The sequence below is a fragment of the Xenopus tropicalis genome, chromosome 1 (genome assembly GCF_000004195.4).
Source record: "Xenopus tropicalis strain Nigerian chromosome 1, UCB_Xtro_10.0, whole genome shotgun sequence".
NCBI lineage: Eukaryota > Metazoa > Chordata > Amphibia > Anura > Pipidae > Xenopus > Xenopus tropicalis.
Window position 1 is genome coordinate 185,969,466 of NC_030677.2, and position 21,957 is coordinate 185,991,422.

Consider the following 21,957-nt stretch of genomic DNA (forward strand, 5'->3'; position numbering starts at 1 on the left):
ATAAATACAGTCACCTCTGTGCTGCTCAATCCCATACTAAACTCCTCCATTTGCAAGTGTTAGGGTCACTTTATATAACAATTGCTTATAAACAAACATGTGGTTTGATGCCCACTTGCTCTCCCCAAATGATTCCCACCTGACATGCCAATGGGTCTGCTATAGGCAGGGTAAATTCCAGTGCCCACAGCTAGCCAACACGTTTTTATGACAAGACCTGAAAACACTGTATGTGAGAGAAGTCTCAATATAAAGGTCGTTCAAGATAAAAGTACTTTAGTCTACTACAAATTCATTTAAACATTAAATAAACCCAATAGGATTGTTTTGCCTCCAATAAAGATTAATTATGTTTTAGTTGAGAATTATGGGAAGGCCATCTCCCATAGACTCCATTATAAGCAAATAATTCTAATTTTTTAAAATTATTTCCTTTTTCTCTGTAATAATAAAACAGTACCTGTACTTGATCCCAACTAAGATATAATTACCCCTTATTGGGGCAGAACAGCCCTATTGGGTTTATTTAATGGTTAAATGATTCCCTTTTCTCTGTAATAATAAAACAGTACCTGTACTTGATCCCAACTAAGATATAATTACCCCTTATTGGGGCAGAACAGCCCTATTGGGTTTATTTCATGGTTAAATGATCCCCTTTTCTCTGTAATAATAAAACAGTACCTGTACTTGATCCCAACTAAGATATAATTAATCCTTATTGGAGCCAAAACAATCCTATTGGGTTTAATTACAGTTTTCAATAATTTTTTAGTAGACTTAAGGTAGGAGATCCGAATTACAGAAAGACCCCTTATCCGGAAAACCCCAATAAATAATTCGTAAAAATTTGAATTATTTGCTCATAATGGAGTCTATGGGACATGGCCGTCCTCTAATTTGGCGCTTTCTGGGTAATGGGTTTCTGAATAAGGGATCCGATACCTGTATATATACATATATATCACAATATAGAGTAATTTCCTACAAAGAAGTCTATGGAGCCAAGCAAACTAGGAGTCATAAAAAGTCTTGAAGGATCAATCTAATCTATGGGCTTCCAATAGGACATCTTTGTATAGTGGAAAATTGCAAGCACCAAAATAATAAAACCCCTCACGTGTCTGTATGTTTATATGTGCAGGGTAGGACTGGGGGGTGCTCCAGGGGCCCTGCAGGTGCCCATGCCCCCCCCCCTCGCAGGGCCCCCCTCCCGACGTCTTCCCCTGAGCGCATAAATTTAATGCATCAGGGCAGGAGCGGTCGGGCAGGGGGAGTGCCAGCAACGGTCGGGTCTGGGTCGCCGGGGCACACCAGGATTTTTCCCGGTGTCCCGGCGGCCCAGTCCGACCCTGCATATGTGTGTGTATGTCTATAAGTAGTTTGGGTGGAATCAGTAAGTTTCCCTTTCATTTTACTTGGGCATAACATTCTGTCTTGCACTGCCAAACAGGTTATCATCTTACTGCTCATAATGTTTATTCTGTGTTATTTACTGGATTCATGCCGGGTGCAATGCAGTAACTGAGGAGTCTATATCATGAATAAAGAGAAATAATCAGTAAACATGCCTTCTTAGACATCTGGAAAAGCGTTGGTGGTGTCAAGTGTCTGCCGAGACTAGTATGAAATAACAGAATAAATAAAAAAAAAAAAAATAACTATATACCCTGCTGTTTATCAAATCTGAGATAATGTGGATCACATAACATTCTTTATTTCTAAAAGCAGTAAATATGACATTGCAAGACCTAATGATGAACCAAACCCTGTGTAATGGCTGCAGTCAGTGCCTACGTGTAGCTAGGGGACCACAGCAGGATTCACCATGCATGGGAAGGTGCCAGACACAGCCAAACGGGGCAAAAAGAGACATTAAAATGAGGATGGAAAAGAAAAAAGATTTGGGGCGTGAGGGGTCCGGCGTATTTCCTCCTGTGACATCACCGGAAGTGACGTTGTGCATCTGTGTGTGTGACATCATGTTGGGAGCTATGGCCTAAGGCCGTACCGGGCCTAAATACTTCCCTGATTAGTCTGAAATGGCAAATATTTTAGACCACTAAAAAATAAACATTAATGTAGCTTTCAAAAGTGCTCTGAGAAGCACTCTTGGTATGTTTCCATCATTTTGTATTTAATAATTATTTACTGGGGTGTCTAAAATCAACAGGGACATTATCAGAGTCACCTAATAAGACACTTACCCCCATATGTAGTAAAGAGCACAAAGTTTGCCCAAGAGCAGTAACCCATAGCAACCAATAATATGTTTGCTTTTAAAAAGGTGACCAGCAAATTTTACCTGCTGATTGGTTGTTATGGGTTACTGCTCCTGGGAAAACTTAGTGCCTTTAATTACATAACCCCCTTAGTACCCAGTCTCAAACCAGGCTTCCCGATTCCTCTATAGGAATTAAATACCCATCCTTTGCCTGACCCTGTCTCAAGCGCCACCCTGTTACCCTAGTCCTCCACAGTCCTACGTGTTACCATGCTCTACACACAAAGATAATATGGTCAAAATTCCTCTAGTCATTGGCATTTAACAGACACAGAGCAATAATGAGCTCTAATCTCACACTTTAATAAATCTGCCAGTTTGATTGTATAAATGGAGGCCACTGACAGTTGCAATACACCCCTTACACATGTGTATGTGGGGTATATATAACTTTAAATCTGTATTGCTCAGATAGATTGCTATAGAAACAACAGGAGATGAAAGTGTATGAATCATTTTAATGCAGTGAAGTTGTAATGAATGCACAGAAGGGAAGGCCAGCACCGGTAGATGACATTTTTGTGTTATAAGGCAGCTACAGCAGCCCTACGACATTTTACAACATACAGTATGTGCCTCTCAATATTCACTGGGTTAGTGTCCATTAAAGATATCTCAGGAGAAGATTCCCTTTTATGCTAGATGTAGAAAATCTGCCTAAATCACCATATAAGTCACAAAAACAGTAAAATGAAGGTCTACTGAGCAGGCTCTGCTTTACCTCCTGTATCTAACAGGACGTGTATATTATCTGCATGCTTTATATATACACCCTACTGTACAGTGCTGCCAAATAAGTGCCTCAATACCTGTGTGTAAATGGCAATGCGTTCTGCGTAGGTTCAGCCCTTGGTTCGGAGTTTGGCGTCACATCTGGAGTTGTCCTTTCATCGTCCGTTCCATTGATGCTTTCTGGTGTTAACGGTGATTGGAGGTCTCCTCCAGCAGACTCCTGCAACCCAGAATGTGTGTGTAATTGACAAAACTTATTTCTAGCCAAATTTTCTCATGAATTTAGCGATTTGCTGATCCTTTTATGCAAGTAAATATACTAATATACCCTTTATTTTCATTAGGGATAGTATTAGAATGATACAAAGCAAGAAACACCGCAACAAAATACAACAAGATCATACATCTACATACGATTCGATATTGTGCAGAAGCCGTATTTACCCTAAGCTCTGTGTGTGCCATACTCTGCCTGCCCCATGCCCCTGTGTGTGCCATACTCCTGCCTGCCCCATGCCCCTGTGTGTGCCATACCCCACCCTACCAGTAGTTCTGGTTTGGAAATGGTTGCTATTTGCTGCACTATGCAAAAAACATGTTTTATTAAAGGTTATGTAATATGCAGCGTTCACATACGAACGAACCCTGCAATAAGCAAATTAAGGTTCCACAAAGAACATTTGTGTACTTCAGTATATGTTCATTGACTTCTGCTGGCAATCATGACATGGCAATCATGAAATGTCTGGCATTCACATCAACTGGCAGATTTCATCGCTGAACGACAACATTTTTTTTTGGCCAATAATGTTGGCCCGATTAGTGGCCCAACGATCCACCATCAACTATACAATAAGTTAACAATATTATCGGATCGTTCTGGAATCGGTTGTTTTAAAAGTAAAAAATCGGCTTGTGTATGGCCACCATTACTGGTTCATGCAACTCACACAGACAGGTGTTACATGTGAGAGTTGCATAAATGGATGTGGGAAGTCTTTTGAAACCATTGGGGTACAGATGTTAGAACAGCATTGTATGTAGCAGACAGGTGGTGTTGAAGGCCCCCGTCTCTGTTTAGGGATGGTTTCTGCACCTTAACATGAATTGGCTATGAAATGAAAAGGCTATTGAGACTGGGGATGGTCAAAAGGAACTTAAATCGACTGTCAGTACTTGAAAATCATCTTGCTATAGACACTATTCTCTAAGTTACTGGGAACATTTTTATATTTATTCTTCTAGAATTCCATAACTCATGTCCCTTGGATGGGGCATATTCTTAAGCAACAGAATCTGCAGGAATATATAAAGCCTTCTCCACTCTACAAAGGGTGTGTGTGTGTAATAAATGGGCCAGCAGGTTAGAGGCAGCAGGTTTTTAAATTTCTTGTAGCTTGAAGGACTGGCTTTGCTAAGCCAACTGTTATTATTTTCCAGCCAATTTGGACACCTGTGTACTGGGCACTGGACCATAACCAATTTCTTACTATGTAGGAGACAGATGTCACATGCAAATAGACCTCAGTAAAAAGCCCCAAATCATTAGAAGACAAATAGTGGCTAAACTATAGAAATAAAGTACATGCCTCTGCTTTGACTTATTAGCACTGAATATATTGTTGATCAAAATCAGATGTAAAATAGTGGGTGCTATATATATATATATATATATATATATATATATATATATGTACCCAGTCCAGTGAGATGTGTGTATACATTTATTATTCCTTTTTGAATGGGTTTAATTTTTTTGCAAACATAATTGCTATTGTTTTTATATCTTTCTTTTCTTTTCTCGCTGGACTGACTCTCCAAACAATGTAGCAGAAGCAGGGTCAGACTGGGGTGTGGAGGGCCCACCGGGGCCCATAGCCTCCCCCCCGGAGGGCCCCCCTAACCCCCATCGCAGGGCCCCCCACCCGACTTCCTTCCCCGAGTGCGTAAATTTAACGCGTCGGGGCAGGAGCAGTCAGGCAGGGGGAGCGCCGCAAGGGTCAGGTCCAACCCTGAGCAGAAGTCAGGTTTTTTCCAGGTCTGTTAATCAGCTGGCTTTAGGGTTGCCACCTGACTAGTAAAATACCAGCCAGGCAGGTATTGCAAGTTTACTTTAATGTAATTACCGGTAAATTTGTAATATCCATTGGTTCCGCCCCCAGTCTGTCCCAATTCACTCACAATCTAACTCTCCCTGCTCTTCTTTAAACCACCCAACAGCTCTATAAGCCTAGCTAGGCACCTAATATTAACCTGGGCTAAATCTCATCCCTGCCCCATTTTGCTCCACAGCCCCACCCCCTCTATCCAGACCCCTCCCTTTTCATCATTGCCCAGACATTTCTATGTAAAGGCCGGTAGTGCCACCTCCAAAAGATGGCAACTCTAGCTGACTCCTGCCATATCACTTTAGGAGTCAGAACAAACCAAATGCTGCTTTCAAAAGCAATTACTAATAACTTTAAACCTGAATTCATAATTTTGTTGTCACATTACAAGCACAGATTTCATGTTTTCATGCATTTCTAAAGTTTGTTCTGCCTCAGCCCCAGCTCTTATCTCTTTTACTCTCAGAAGTAAATTAGACGAAGGCTAACGTCAGACAAAGGGACGTGTTACACAGACAAGTACATTTCTGATATTTGTACAGGAAGAATGAACATTTCTTGCTGTTTCATAGAAAGTACCTGGGAAGGCGTACTAGTTAATTCCATCTTTTCCTGGGATTTCTCCTTTGCTAATCGAGCTGCTTCTTTAAATTCCTGAAATTTTTCTGCAAACTGAATAAGTAAAATCTGTATTAAAATCAGTAGAGACAAATATAGATTGCAAGCGATAATAATCAGGACCCTCTGTGTTGGTTAGTATTTACGGTAGGATTTATACACCCATCATACTCAAGAGTATGTTGCTGCTTTATACTGAAAAATATACTATATTTATGTTATATAAAACATGTTAATATATGTGGAAATCTAACAGTAGGGGCTTTTCTGAAAATGCTGCTTCAGCAATAACAGAAAAACTGACAAAAAATATATCAGCGACAATATAATTCTTATGTTATGAATCAAGTATTCATTAGTCAGTTACATCAATGAATGCTTGGGACCAGAATGCTTAGGACCTGGAGTTTTCTGGATAAGAGGTCTTTTCATAATTTGGATCACCATACATTGTCTTCTAAAAAATAATTTAAACATTAAATAGACCCAATAAGATTGTTTTGCCTCCAATAAGGATTCATTATATCTTAGTTAGTACAAGGTGCAGCTTTATTATTACAGACAAAAAGAGAATTATTTTTAAAAAATCAAAAAATATTTGATTAAAATGGAGAGAATCTATGGGAGATGGTCTTCCTGTAGTTCGGAGCTTTCTTGATAATGGGTTTTCGGATAAGGGATTGCATATCTGTACTATAAAGAATGTCTAGACAATATAATCAAGTCACTTACTTTAGTGAGATGATGTTCAGAGGAGAATCCCAGGCCATAGACTGTATTAGCCCGGCTGTCTGCCCACTGCCCAAACTTCTGGGATGTCTTTGTGAATGTCATGTTTGGACTGATGGTGCTGTTTATTATTGCCTGGAAACAAAATAAATAGGCATATTAACCTGACTGCTGAGCTAAATAGTTTCAGGACTGAGTGGACAAGCATGTGTCCAGGTACAGAACCTGGTGTTCCAGGATTATATTCACAGAAAATATTTTGCCTCTTGGTGTGCACTTCCCCTCTCAACATAGGTCCAAGGGGTATATTTAGAAATACCGATGGTTGGTTGCTGGTTAGGCTTATGTTCTCTGGTACAAATTATTACTAGTAATACTTGTGTTAAAACCACCAGAATGAAAATATGCATCCTGTGCAAAGTGCAATTTCTGCAAAAAATTGCTATAATTTTGCTCACAATACAAGTTTTTTTCCCGCATAATTTCAGTGTAACTGAAGTTGCCAGGGGGAGTTTTGCCTGACTCAATTGTGACTGAATTGTCAAACTGTATAATTTCCTTGTAAGGAATTCACTGTTCTAAGCAACCATTTCACATTTTTATTCCAAGAGACAAGAGAGGAAGAGACTTCATTCAGGGAAGGGATTCTGTAAATAAAACCAAAGCGCTGGACTCATAGCAAGAAAATCTCCTAATAAGAGCCCAGCTGAGAATTTAGGGGGTAGAGCAATGCCTTCCACTGCGTTCATATCAAAAGGCAAGGCTGATAACACAGCAGCTGCTCAGCTTTATATTCTTCGTTGTTCTGGGTTGATTTGTTACATCTACAGTATATGATCCCTGCCAAGACACAGCTCGAAGTGCTTATAGGGGTCCTACACCCAGAAACATTATATATATTTTTTGTTTGTTTGTTTGTTTGCAAGGTAACAAAAAAATTTAATTTTAGGCAACTTTTCAATATACATTTATGGCAAATTTTCAATGGTTATTCTTTCACTTTACAGAGCGCTGGTAAGGCCCCATCTAGAATATGCCGTGCAGTTTTGGTCTCCAGAGCTCGAACGGGACATTACTGAATTACAGAGGGTCCAAAGAAGCTAGTAAATGGTATGGAAAGTCTCTGTTATGAAGATAGACCAAGTTGGGGTTGTCTATATTGGAGAAGAGGCACTTAAGGTTGGATATAAGGAACATTTATGTCGGCAAGCACAGTGGGCAACTTGCACTTTTCCCCACAGTCAGTTGCACTTCTGCTCAGTCTCTCCTGCCTTCTGTTCTGAATTAGGCATCGCTACACCTACTGACACATGAGAACCCCAGAGCTACTGTTGCCTTCTATCCCAGTGGTATCTCCAGGGTTCCCTCAGGGACCCCGTGTCAATAGGTGCAGCAGGTTGTACTAAAATAATAGTGCCACTGAAATGCCAAACACAGGAAATGATGCCAGTTTGAAAACATCCATTACAAATGCACCTATATAGATGCAATTTTAATGGGTGCAGTGCAATTTTGTGAAAAGAATCACCTGTTTGCATCTGCGATGACACCTGAATTCTGGGAAAAAATGCTGCATTGTATAAAAAAAAAAAAGTAAAGGCCATACATGCTAAGATCCGCTCGCCTGGTGTCGTTGCGTGTGTCGTCACACACTACGCATGACATCAATTCCATCAATTCCATCCATTCCGTCACGGGCACTGTGCCCATGATGTCACACACATGACTTAGGGGTGTATTTCGGTCCATTGCCTTAGGCAGTAAAGTTAATTTGAAGGTGAACCACCCCTTTAAAGGGATACTGTCGTGATTTTTATGGTGTACTTTTTATTTCTAAATTACAATGTTTACATAGCAAACAATTCACTCTGCCATTTATAATTTTTTTCTTGAACCAACAAATTTTTTTTATTTTTAATTATAATATTGGTGTGTAGGGGCCATCTCACTGCATTGTGCCTAAAGGTCCCCATACACGAGCAGATCCGCTCGCTTGGCGATGTCGCCAAGCAAGCGGATCTTCACCCGATATCCCCACCTACGGGTGGGCGATATCGGGGAGCATTTAGGTAAAAAAAAAATAATTCTGTGGGATTATGTGGGCGGCAATGGGGCAGTCGGTTCGGGGACCGCATCAACGAGCCGATGCGGTCCCCAATCCGACTGAATTTTCTAACCTGGCCGATTGATATCTGGCCAATTTCAGACCAGATATAGGTCGGCCAGGCCCCTCGGTTCTGCCCCTACACGGGCCGATAAGCTGCCGACTTGGTCCAAGGGACCAATATCGGCAGCTACTATTGGCCCGTGTATGGGGACCTTTAGTCTGAGCTTTAGGGTGTAGACACACAGAGCTACTAGTAGCAGCTACTTGTCACAGCTACAATAATAGACAATGCTGATCATTTACTGATAACTGTCTCTACGTGTGTTTTAGCAGAGGCAATTCTCAGTATTGTCTATGGCAGGGTATTTTCTGGTGTTTAGTAGCCATGACAAGAAGCTGCTACTAAGTAGCTCCATGTGTCTTCACCCTACAAAGAAGCCAGCGCTACACATTAGAACTGCTTTCAAGTAACCTATTGTTTCTCCTACTCCCATGTAACTGAAGGAGTCCCAAGTCGGACTTGGATTTCTTACTATTGAGTGCTATTCTGATATCTACTGGGTGCTGCTATCTTGCTCCCTTCCCATTGTACTGCTGATTGGCTGCTGGGGGGAAGGGAGGGGAAGATATCACTCCAAGTTGCAGCACAGCAGTAAAGTGTAACTGAAGTTTATCAGAGCACAGGTCACATGGCTGTGGCACCCTGGGAAATGAAGAATATGGCTAGCCCCATGTGAAATTTCAGAATTAAATATTTAGAAAATCTGTTTGTGTTTTTGCAAATCGGATTTCAATGCAGGATTCTGCTGGAGAAGCTCTATTAACTGATGCATTTTGAAAAAAAAACTTGTTTTCCCATGACAGTATTCCTTTAAGGACAGGGTTATGTTTCAAAACAAAGGATCAGCCCGTCAGAGACGAACTCTTTGGTGTTTAAATGGGCACCAGCAAAAGACAATTGTAGTGGATGGAATTCCAAAGTATCCATCTTGCTGCTGAGTATTCCTATGTAATGCACAGGTACAGTAAATACAGTGCACTCATCAATGGATGAGCATATACTATGCAACAAAAATCCAAAATCCATACGCAGATGTATAATTGGCAAGGGGCATCACTGCAAGTGGTTGGTTTGGCTCAGGGGTGGCCCTTATCCCAGTCTGAAATGTGAAGAACACTGAAAAATCAACAGATGCTTGGGAAATATCTCCTAGCTGTAGCCTAAACAATGCCAGTAATGTTACTGGAATATACCAGCAATACCGTGTCTCACATGATACATATCTAAAACATATGGACCAATTATTTTGCATTTCAGTTAAACAATAAAGGTAACTAAAGCACTTTTCACATTGTTTTGAAATTGTGCAACCAGATCCATTCGGATTAACAGACACATGGATGGATATACCCGCTCTCAGCATGCCCAGTAACAGGGAAGTGGGTTGTGCTAGACTTGTATCTGATGCCAGCTGATACTGCTCGGCACTAATTAACTCCATCTTGCCAATGATAACCAATGAAAAAGCACCTTCTTACCTTTGATCCATCCAGACTTATTATCCTGTAGACATTTCTTGTGCTATCATAAAAATAGGACACTGTGACGGCATGCTTGCTGGTTGGAACCCAGTTCTTCTTAGTGTTGGGGTCTATCTGGAAGACATGGGCTCTGGTGCTAAAGATGGGTTGCTCGCTGTAGGGGAGAAAGCAGAAGAACTGAATCTCATTTGGTCTCAGGATAGTTGTCCAAGATGAAGACAGAGGCTCTCCCCAACAGGAAGCTTCAGTCATGTCACTTTCCATGCTTGTCCCCAGCTAGAGAGGCATAATGGCTGCAATATTAAATCATGGCTGTCTGATGGTCCAGCAGGGTGATACACAAAACCTAATTATAGGCCTGTTACGGAGCCTTACCTCCACCCCTATTCCATCTGCCGGCACTAGTAAAACAGCTTGTCACAATCACACCAAACACTGCTCTAACACAGGTCCTGTCTTATTTTGCCAGGAGTTGGAAGCACTTTAAAACTATGCGGTAATCCCGAGCCTTAATAGCTTGCATGTGTTAATTAAATCACAGCTGCTCCACTGAACCGCACAAGGTATGTAACATTTCCAGATGTAATCACACCACATTTACCCTTAAGTGCAGAATGCAGAAGGGGTTATCCCACCGATTCCCCCCATCTCTCTCTCATAGCAGGGAAGGTAAAAAAAGACAGAAAAACACAAGTGTAGCGCACTGGCTGTCAAGGCATTCTGGGAGCTGTAGTTATAGTTGGTAGGCATCATAAATAAGAGTATAATGAAATACCTGTACAGTGGTTTATATATTAAAGGGGTTGTTCACCTCGGAGTTAACTTTGAGAATGATGTAGAGAATAATATTCTGAGACAATTTGCAATTGGTCTTCGTCTTTTATTATTTGTAGTTTTTTAGTTATTTAGTGCAGGAGCTCTCCATTGTGGAGTTTCCCCAGCTATTTGGTTGCTAGGGTCCAAGTTACCTTAGCAACCAGGGAGTGGTTGGGAGCTGCTGGGGTTAGTGACCCCCATTTAAAAACTGCAAAGAGTTCGAAGAAGAAGGCAAATAATTAAAAAACTATAACAAATAAATAATGAAGACCAATTGAAAAGAATAGGACATTCTATAACATACTAAGAGTTAACTTAAAGGAGAACCACCCGTTTAATGCACAAAATTTTAGGGATGCACCGAACCCAGTTTTTTGGGTTCAGCCGAACCTCCAAATCCATCCCCGATGGATTCGGCTGAATACCGAACTGAATCCGAATCCTAATTATCCGGAAGGGGTAAAAATTGCCGCTTCCAAATCCTCATTAGCATATGCTAATTCATGCTAATTAGGATTCAGTTCGACCAGGACCGTGGATTCGGGGGAATCCGAACCCTGCCGAAAAGTGGGGTAAGCACTTACAGTATATTTCATGGGGTCTGGGTAAGATCAGGGGGCTCATTTATAGAAGTGCAGGAGCTTTAAGAGGTCTACAATTGCCCCCCCTTAGTGCTAATGAACAGAGTAGTTGCACTGGGTAATGGCAGCGCTTTGCGCCTTGTGCTAGATATGATGGTCTGCAAAGTGCGACACTGTCGAGCACAAGTCAGTTTTGTATTTAACTATTACTCCCTCACCTGCATGTCTAAACCACATGGACTTTGTGCATCCCATGGTGCAATGTATAAGGAATAAGGTATTTCTTGCCCTTATGATCCCACAGTGGGAGGGGCCAGTTTCAACGTACAGGAAGGAAAATGGGACAATAGCCCAGGACCCATTTTTTTTAAGGGGGGCCCAGCGCCAGGTAAAGGGCAGTGATGGGATGGATTGGGGCAGAGTCAGAATGCAGCCCAGGGCCAAAGGAATAATTAATCATCCCATGAGTAGGACAAGCAGAGCTAGAACATTGTCATGGAGCCTTACATATGGGTCTTTAGAGGGTCATTAACATCAACAACTTCAGTCTTTGTGCCTGAAAACAATACATAACAATACCAAATGGTCAGCAATACAGAGTCGTTTTGGTTTGTTATTAATTATGAAAAAAATCAGAAATCATATCCAAAATCCATCATTTCTATCACAGTAGAGTAACTGATATGCCTTATGCATTGCGGTATGGCTGATGGGATGGCTACACCCATATCCCTAATCCTAATGTGAGGTTATAAGGAGGACTTATATAAATGCATGTTTATTTGTTGCCATTACTGGTTTTTATTTACCCTTTATGTATCAGTAATACAACATGAACTAATTCATAGGTTTTAATCAGTGCAATATTTTTTTAAACTTTTTCTCTGCAACCCTGTAGTTTGACATTTATACTACTCACTATCCCCAACACTGACTCCAGGCAGATGTCAGACAAACCGGAGAAGCTTGAACAGAAAGAGAAACAAGAATGGCAATAATAATAATAACAGAGACCTGGCACCAGGATGAGCCTGTTTTCTGATTTTCAGGGTCACTGACCCTAATAACCATATTCTAGTTTAAAAGACAGGAGGCTATGGGAGATGGCCTTCCCGTAATTCGGAACTTTCTGGATAAAGGGTTTGGGATCAAGTACGAGGTACTGTTATACTATTACACAGAAAAAGAAAATCATTTTTAAAAATTGGAATTATTTGCTGAAAATGTACTTGGCCTTCCTGTAATTCAGATCTTATGGGTTTCCAGAATAAGAGATCATGTATTTGTGTTAATTTTACATTGCCAATGCTTTAACTGTGGGCTCTCAGTGTATAGGTTGTCACCAGGCTAGTATTTTACTGGCCCGGACAGTGAATATGATGCTCAGTGTACAGTCCTACACAAGCAAGTCCTGCAGTCCCAGGCCCACTTAGTCCCACTGATTGGCAACCTGACCTTGCTGTAACTATACAGTACAACTCTATAACATTCAGGGACCTACTAAAGATCCTTGGTGACAGATTCTGGCACAGAGTGCTGTAGTTCCACACAATTCTTTGGAAGAGATGCCTATAAGAACTGTTATTTACACAGGAATATGCCGCTTCAGAGACAGGCACACACATACTCTCATAGCTAGAGGAAACTATAGTTCAGAAGCAGCTCAGAACCAATAAGCAATCACTTATATCACACACAGAAAATGACATTCAAACATGGAGCATATGAATTCTAGGAACTGTATTGTTCTACATCAGTGATCCCCAACCAGTGGCTCAGGGGCAACATGTTGCTCACCAGCCCCTTGGATGTTGCTCTCAGTGGCCTCAAAGCAGGTGCTCATTTTTGAATTTTTGGTAAGGAGGCAGAAGGTTGCATAAAAACCAAGTACAATGCCAAACAGAGTCTCCTGTAAGCTGTCAGTCCACATAGGGGCTATTAAGTAGCAAATTATAGCCATTATTTGCACCCCTAGGAACATTTTTCATGCTTGTGTTGCTCCCCAACACTTTTTCCATTTAAATGTGGCTCACTGGTATAAAAGGTTGGGGATCCCTCTTCTACATACATAACATAACTAACATATACAGGAAAAGCACCTGTTATTCAGAATGCTCGGGACCTTGGGTTTTCCAGATAATGGGTCTTTCTGCAATTTGGATCTCCATACCTTAAGTACACAGAAAAATCATTTTAAAATTAATTAAACCCAATAGAATAGTTTTGCCTCCAGTAGCGATTAATTATATCTTAGTTGGGATCAAGTACAAGGTACTGTTTTATTATTACAGAGAGAGAAAGGAAATCATTTTTTAAAAAAATTATTATTTGCTTATAATGGAGTCTATGGGAGATGGCCTTCCCTTTATTTGGAACTAAATGGATAATGGGTTTCCAGATAATGAAACCCATACCTGTATATGGAATCTGTAATAAAGATGTCTTGGGCACATCTGTCTGATTTGCCCTGACCCAGGCCTGCAAACTGACCTTACAGACAAGGGTAACATTTAATGCAGACCTGAGAACCAGGTAATCCGTATTGGATCAACGAGGCTACAAAGAAGATATTTTTATAGAGGGTGGGCAACCAGGGCTGAATACTAAGAATACATCCTAGCATTCAGGGGTTATATAATTTAAATAATCTTAAATCAGTATATACAGTATTGTATAGTGGTGTATGAGAGCTATTATCCAGAAACCCATTATGCAGAATGTTCTGAAATATGGCAAGTAATCAGGGGGTAAGAATGGGCATAAACATGTACACACTGGCAATTCAATAAACAAACTAAAGTTCATAGTTCTAATTCAAAACCAGTGAGGTAAATCAACTATTCTGGCTGCGTGACTTAGCTGATATATAATATTACGGCTTGGATCTCAGAGCTCTGCAAGCCACATGTCCCTCGCACACATTGTGGCCTATAAAGACGCTTTTAGCTTGGAAAGGTAGAATGTAATGGCAAATAAAGGCCAATCAGCAAATCCCAGATTGTAGGACCTGCTCCCACTAATCACTGACATTATTACAGCAACAACAAAAAAATAACCTTATTTTGAGATATATTGGATTTTTTTTTTTATATTAAAAGGGAAACCAACTACTTATAATTAAAAGCTGCTTTGATTCATATAATTCTAGCTACAATGGTTTGTTATACACATTGTATTATATTAGACTGCACTCAGAGACTTATATGTCTAAATATTTGGTTGTATAAACAGATGGGGGTGCTGCCAAACTGCTTGTATGATGAGATAGAATTAGATAGAGAGATAGATAATTGATAGATATAAATAGATACATTGATAAATCTGCTGTATCTGTCTATTTTGATGATAGTTCTGAGTGCCATTAATCCACCTGACAGTGAAAAAAAATTGTTCTGCTGGAGGCAACTGACTCATACTGCCTGCCTGTCATGGGGGTACCTACATTTAATAAGGAAACAGAACACAAATGCACACTTGCCAAACTGAGAATTTATACAAAATGTAGATTATTGATGAGCAAATCTGTCCTGTTTCGCTGAAAATTGTCGTGCAACAATTCTTTTGACGCGAGAGACAATTCTTTTGATGAGAGACAATTCTTTTTTATGCAAGAGACAATTCTTTTTGACAGCCTTTTAGCGAAAAAATCCACCAATAGCGAAACACGGGAATTTGCCGCAAATCTATGCCTGCCAATTTTTTTTCACCCATCACTAATGTAGATTAGCAACTACTTCTTGCAGCTGGCTGAGAAAACGGGTTTCCAGATAACAGATCCCATACCTGTACAATGTTTTTCTAAGCAAATCACACTACAAGCATACTTTAGATGTCAAGGCCAAAATATGTGCTGCATAACAAAACCTGTCCCCACAAGTTATATTTATATATAACATTACAGAAAAGGCCTTTCTACAAATAATTGCCAGCTTTTTGCAGAATATAGTGGGTTTTTTCACAAACATCCAAAAACTAACACCAAGCCAAATAAAAGGCGCTCTATATCTAATATACCGTTGGGTACTAACACAAAATAAAAGAACATGAGAACCAGACTGGGGTGTTGTGCATTGATACCACAGCCAAACCACATCAAGTGGGCATATAAGGCAAAGTGACGTCACTTTACTGCAGTAAGCAGTTGCTTAGCAACAACAGTCAGCAACAATCAGTTCTTGCAACTGATACTGGCTATATGCTAAAGATGTTATCCCTTGTGCAGATGCATTGCTTAAAGGACAAGGAAAGTCAAAGGAACATATAGTCTTATAAAATAAGCATTACTTTGATACCTTATGTAGGGACCCATGGGGTTAAATGGCCCCTATGGCTTTAAATCCCTACAAGTTCACTTAGTTGTTGGAGCGGAAGGGAATGTATCTAAGTGAGTTCATTAACATATGTGTGCTATTGGTTAGAAGGTATGGTGACCACTTCCTGCCTCACTTTGGTATAGTGCTGGGAAAGGAGTGGCACCTTCCTCTTCGCCTCCACCTGAGTAACAGGGTGGATGTAGCCGTCAGCCTGGGGCATGGGCCCAGTTGAAGTCAGGGAACAGGGCCCCGTGAATAAGGCATTAGATAGGGGCAGGTGTAGCTCCCTTTATAGTACACTCTAGGGGTTTAAGGCAGTTAGGGTTGAGCTAGAAAGAGCAGTTCTGAACTCCCACATAGGGCTTGCAGTTTTGGAGGTATCTCTCCCAGGCCATATTGCCTGTAGTGTAGGGATCCAAGTGATTAGTGAATCAGGATAGAGAATTCCCTGAGGGATCCACTACAGGGTGTGTCACAGAGGTAAAGTGAGATTCCTGCCAGTCTGCCCGCAGGGGAGTGTCAGTCTGTATATACACTCGGTATGTTTTGCCTGTACTACTGCCACTAATTATTTTGTTGTTTGCAAGAACCTCTGGCGCCCTCTGTTTTATTTTTCTGCATAGCAGCAATAGAGGTGTAGTTGCACAACACCCTCCCCTCCCTCTTCCACTTAGCCAAGGCCCATTCTGGGTGAGAGAGTACAGTGTAACCCATGTTCTACTGGTACTAGTCCGGGAAGGCAGCTATTGAGCTGAAGTAGAGTTTACACTTAGTAGCACTGTCTAATTAACGCTAAACTCAGACATTTGTCTGCAGCACTACCTTGAAAAAATGCTGACTTCTCCTTACAAGTCTCCCATAATCCAGCAGTCTCTGAGAAAGACCAAGACCATGTGCATTACCAACTATCAGGGCCGCGGAACATACACAGAAGAGCACCTGGAGAACTTGTTCATTAAAGTGCACGTCACTGTTGACTTCCGGAATCCCCTCCCTGTGTAAATCATCAGCAAATAACAACTTTTTCACATGGTTGCTATAGCAACACCCCAATTACAGAATGTTGCCAATCATTTTCTCCAGCACAGATCTGTGATAGTTCTGCCTTCTCCTGCTTCCCCAGCTGCCTGCACTACCGCGTGCGTGTTATAATGCAGTAAGAGGGACGGAGTTCAGTACTTTTCGTGCATGCGCAGATATAGCTAAGCGGCCATCTTTAATATGTATTGGAAGACAATATGGCGGCTGCAATTTCATAATTAATAATTTAAAACCCAAACAGGGATAAAGTATGTGTTATATTATGTAAAAAAAAAACTAGAGGAAAAAGGAGATAAAAAGAAAGAGGGTTGCTTTGTCCTTTAAATGCTTATTTAAGGTTTACATTGTTTGAGCACCCCTTGAACAGCCTATTATCAAGCAAAGAAGAGCTGATACATACTGATGGTAACAGGAGTGGTTCGAAGTGGAGGAAGTGCTCTCCACGTTGTTAGATATGCCAGAATGATCACCAATATAATAAATGTATATTTTTTGTTAATATTTGTGTATGTTAAATTCCTTAACTCCAAGTGCCAAGCTCAGTTTAGCAATAAGACTGCTGGAAAGCCATTTTTGGTGTCAAACATTTTACAGTCTGTGGCACCTACTAGGGGTACAATCTATTCGCACACTAATAGCCAATTTTTTATCTGTATCCACAAGACACCTCCATTATCTTTTTTAAATATCTGTGGATGAAAGTCAAGTTTTGTTTGTTAGCATGCCTACAGTTCTTTTGCACATTCATATTACCCACATTACTATTTAGGTTACAAACATTTCCAATTGCCCCTGAAAAAACATTTCTTTGAAGAATGTTCAAGCCCTAATTTTCTTGGATACAAGAAACACGTTTGTCTCCTAACTTCCTGCCCTGAGCTAAGCTTAACCATTACAGTGCTTAGTCCAAGCAGGACTTTTTATAAAACTAAGTTCTGCCTTTGTAAGCCTGCATTCTTCATTGCATGAACTTTACAGTGCACATGTGCTTTTGCAGATGTAAATGCCACTGAAAAAGTGTGAGAGGGAAAAAGGCACCAGTTGAAAGCTGCTATTTGTTTTAGATAAATGTGATGGTGCTGGCCAATGGAGGTGTTATATGCAGTACAAATGGTGTGGTTTGGGTGGGGGGAGATGTGTCTAACTTTTATAAATTGTAGGAAAATGTATTGTTTACATATATTTATGACCATTAGGATCCTGGGAATAATTATGTATGTATGTATGTATAACTTTATTTATAAAGCACCACAAGGGTACGCAGTGCTGTACAGTCTTACAGAATACAAAATTACACACAGGGAGGACAAGTGATATAATAAATAAATACAATAAATACATATATGTATATATATATATATATATATATATATATATATATATATAAGTGCCATGTGGTATGAGACACAGTAGGAAGGAGAACAAATAAGTATTTGCCCCATATTTTATACTAATCAACCTTCACACTTCCTTCACCAGTGCAATGCTGTAAAGCCCCACAGCTGGACCAGCCATACATTTTGTAAACCTCTACCATAAATCCATGTTAGACCATTCATGTCTTTAAAGCATAAGGAAAGATGTTTTGGCATTTTACTGCCAATAGATTTGCCACATCAGTGCCACCTGAAACGCTATACTTAATCTGTAGAAAGCTTTACCATACCGCAGTAAACAGCCCCATCAATGATCAGTACAGTAAATGAGACAGCCCAATGTGACACCATGCAGAGAGAGCTTGGGGGAGTTTAAAGTTCATCCCTAGGGTTTCAATATCTCATGTGTTCCAGTTCCCCTACAGCAGACATGGATCAGGGAGACGACTATGCCTTAATCCCTCCTTCAGTACTGCGGTAAGCAGAGCCTAGGGAAAAGCTGCTCTCTTCAATCTCTCCTTGTTGGAGCACCGACTGTTCTTGCTATATAATTCTGTCTCACTTTCCTAGAAAGCGCTGTTACAAAAACCTATTTGTAGCTGACTAAAGTCTTGTTCACAGGGTTCCTGTTCCCCAGCTTCACTGGAAAGATTGTCCCTCTAGGGCAGAGCACTTTACTGGGGCCTTGCTGATTCCAGGCTCAGTGCAATGCCTTTAAGAGGGGCCTAGATGAGTTCTTGAACAATCAGAATATCCAAGGCTATTGTGATACTAATATCTACAGTTAGTACTAGTGGTTGTATTTATAGTTTATGTATGTGAGTGTATAGATTGGTAGGTGTGGGTTAGGTGTGCTGGGTTTACTTGGATGGGTTGAACTTGATGGACACTGGTCTTTTTTCAACCCTATGTAACTATGTAACTATATGGAACATCCACCTGGTTCAACTGATGCAGACCAGGGGAGAGCCACCCCTTGCCAGACACTTTAATAGTGTGGCAGGAAATAGTTATAAGCCTAAACCAATAATAGAAATATGGCGAGAACTTCTATACAGGTCTTGGGACTCTAAGGTGATTTCCAATATCTTACAACAGGGGGAACAGTATTTATTATAATACACAAGTTTCAGTGAGGGAAGTGATACAAATGACATCACTAAGCAGCGTTCATGGCTCTTGTGTATTATATTTAAAACTATATTATATTGTAGCCTCTCTGGGGAACAAAATAAACAAACTGCATTTTAAAGGTAAGAGAAAGACAAATGGTCTGTAGATTTCACTTTCAATTTCTGGTAACCTTATGACGGTAGGTTAAAAATAAATACGTCTATGAATCTGTTCTGATTGTGCTTAAAGAGCCATTTGATGTGATGCTAGTGAAATGCAGTGCAAAGGCTGACGTGGTGGCTATGTGCGCTTATCACAGATTTACCAAATGTCAAGTGATATTTTATCTGCTTATGATAAACTGGTGTTTTAATCCCTGCATTAAAATATATGGATATCCAAAATAGCTTTATGTTTATGGCCAGTGACAAAGTACAGAACTAATGTCTGTAGCACAAGAAGTCAATTACAGGGCTTTTATATCATTCAGTAAGCTCCTCATATCATACATTCATATTGGTGATGTTTTTTCTGAGTATTATATACCTTATAGCAAAATGGGGGAGAGGAAAGATTAAAATGATTTGTATAAGCAGCAGGTTCTGGTGACTCAGTATAAAGGCATGAAACCGACATGGAACTACAGTGTCCAAAGGGACAGTTTCCAATAGCAGGAAAACTTTTTCTACATATAAATATACAAAATCAATTGTAGTTTAGAAAGAAGAGATGAGCGCATGCAAATATACAAAGATATGGAAAAACTGCTGGAAATGGAAGTTAAAGGAACAGTAACACTAAAAAATAAAAATGTTTTAAAATAATTAAAATATAATGTGCTGCTGCCCTGCACTGGTAAAAGTTGTGTGTTTGCTTCAGAAAGTCTACTATAGTTAATAGAAATGGCTGCTGTGTAGCCCCGGGGGCAGCCATTTAAATTGAAAAAAGGAGAAAAGGCACAGGTTACATAAGAAGATAACAGATAACTGTGTAGAATACAATGGGAATCTATGCTACTTATCTGTTATCTGTTTAGTAACCTGTGCCTTTTCTCCTTTTTTTCAATTTAAATGGCTGCCCCCATGGCTACACAGCAGGGTATTTAAATAAACTGTAGTAGTGTTTATGAAGCAAACACACAACTTTTACCAGTGCAGGGTAATAGTACATAATATATTAATTATTTTTATACACTTTCATTTTTTGGTGTTACTGTTCCTTTAAAGGGAAAGTATACACCCTTTTCAACATGAGCTCAATAAAAAAGGCTTGTGCAGAACAGACTTTTTGCCTATTGTTTTAATTAAGAAATATCAATGGTTTCAGTTATTTTTGGCACTAAACAAGAATATAAAGCCAGTTTTATTTTAGCATTTCCTGTCACTTCCTGATTCTGCAGAACTTCAAAAGGAATTGAACAGACTAATTGCCAGTCCACCATGAAGCCCCTGATAATGAGTTGCTCAAAGGCTGCTGCTTAGAGAAGAGAGAGAGGTTTGTTTGTTTGTTTAAAGGTAGATAAGGAGTGCTAAATAAATTGCCCTGTTTATAAAGGGAAGGAGAGAGTTCAATGAAATTAGCTCAACTTTTAGAATAAAAATAGGAAAACATGGAATTTTTAAAAATTAAGATAGCCGAACTATAATTGCAACACAAGTCCTATTTAATGTGCGCATTTTTCAGCAATGGTGTATTTCGGTGTCTTCTGTTCTTTTAAGATCTGACTAGTCTCTAGCCTAGAAATAAATTGGGTCTGAAGAGATTTTTAACAAAACCTTACAAAAACACATTTACCTAAAAATAAAAGCCTACAAATGAATATGACTGGAAATCCGGAATTTTATATAATGAACTTACTTTACTAGCAGAGAGGTTCAGAAATGATCCATGCCATCAAAGTTTAGGATCTCACCATCATGGATCTTGTTAGGCTGAGTCAGTGGCACTGCACATGCTCAGTGTGCCAAATATTAAGAAGCTAAGCTTCAGGCTCACTTGTTTTTTTTAGGGGTAGATGTATTCTAATGGGTTGTGAGCATTTTCCTGCTCTCTTCCAGGATCCTGAAGTAGGGGAATGCAGGCAAAAGAGATGTGCCCAGCACCCCCTAATGCTTGCGCCCTAGGCACGTGCCTCTTCTACCTACCCCTAGTACTGGCCCTGGGGCAGGTGAAAGAGCTGCAGGAAGGGCACTGAAAGTCTCCAGGGCCATTATATTTATGATTTTAATTTGTTCTGTTTTAATAAATAGGGAAAAGGAGAATTGCTGTTTCTGCTTGATACTGCAGAGAAAAAAAAAAAAATGAACACCAGAAATGGCACCAGCAATAAAGCTGTTACACAGATGCATACGATCATGTGACTGATCAAAAGGAAATGCCTGTGACTTAGTTATCAAATAATAATACAATAATAATAACAAAATAATGAGCAAATCTGTCCTGTCTGCAAAATTGTGTGTTTTTCCACTTGACTACACATTCACAGAAAATCGTTCCACAGCTTTATAAGTGTGTGTTATTTTCACAGCATACCAAGGCATTCAAGTGCCAATGTTCTGTGTGTATTCTGTTTAACATACCTTTATAAATATATACTA

General features: G+C 40.0%; 1 protein-coding gene across 3 annotated transcripts in view; it reads right to left on the minus strand.

Annotated features, from left to right (window-relative positions):
* homer1 (homer scaffold protein 1) overlaps positions 1-21,957 on the minus strand; it is a 52,898-nt gene that overhangs the window by 17,813 nt on the left and 13,128 nt on the right. For 2 of the 3 annotated variants that reach the window (XM_012971377.3, NM_001113132.1), the window contains 4 exons: positions 10,118-10,274; positions 6,475-6,606; positions 5,704-5,796; positions 3,094-3,236 (listed from right to left, as the gene is read on the minus strand). In XM_012971377.3, the coding sequence (XP_012826831.1) occupies positions 3,094-3,236; positions 5,704-5,796; positions 6,475-6,606; positions 10,118-10,274 (525 nt within the window). Of the gene's footprint in view, positions 1-3,093; positions 3,237-5,703; positions 5,797-6,474; positions 6,607-10,117; positions 10,275-10,495; positions 10,516-21,957 lie in introns of those variants that run through there. The other variant, XM_012971402.3, reaches the window with a different exon arrangement.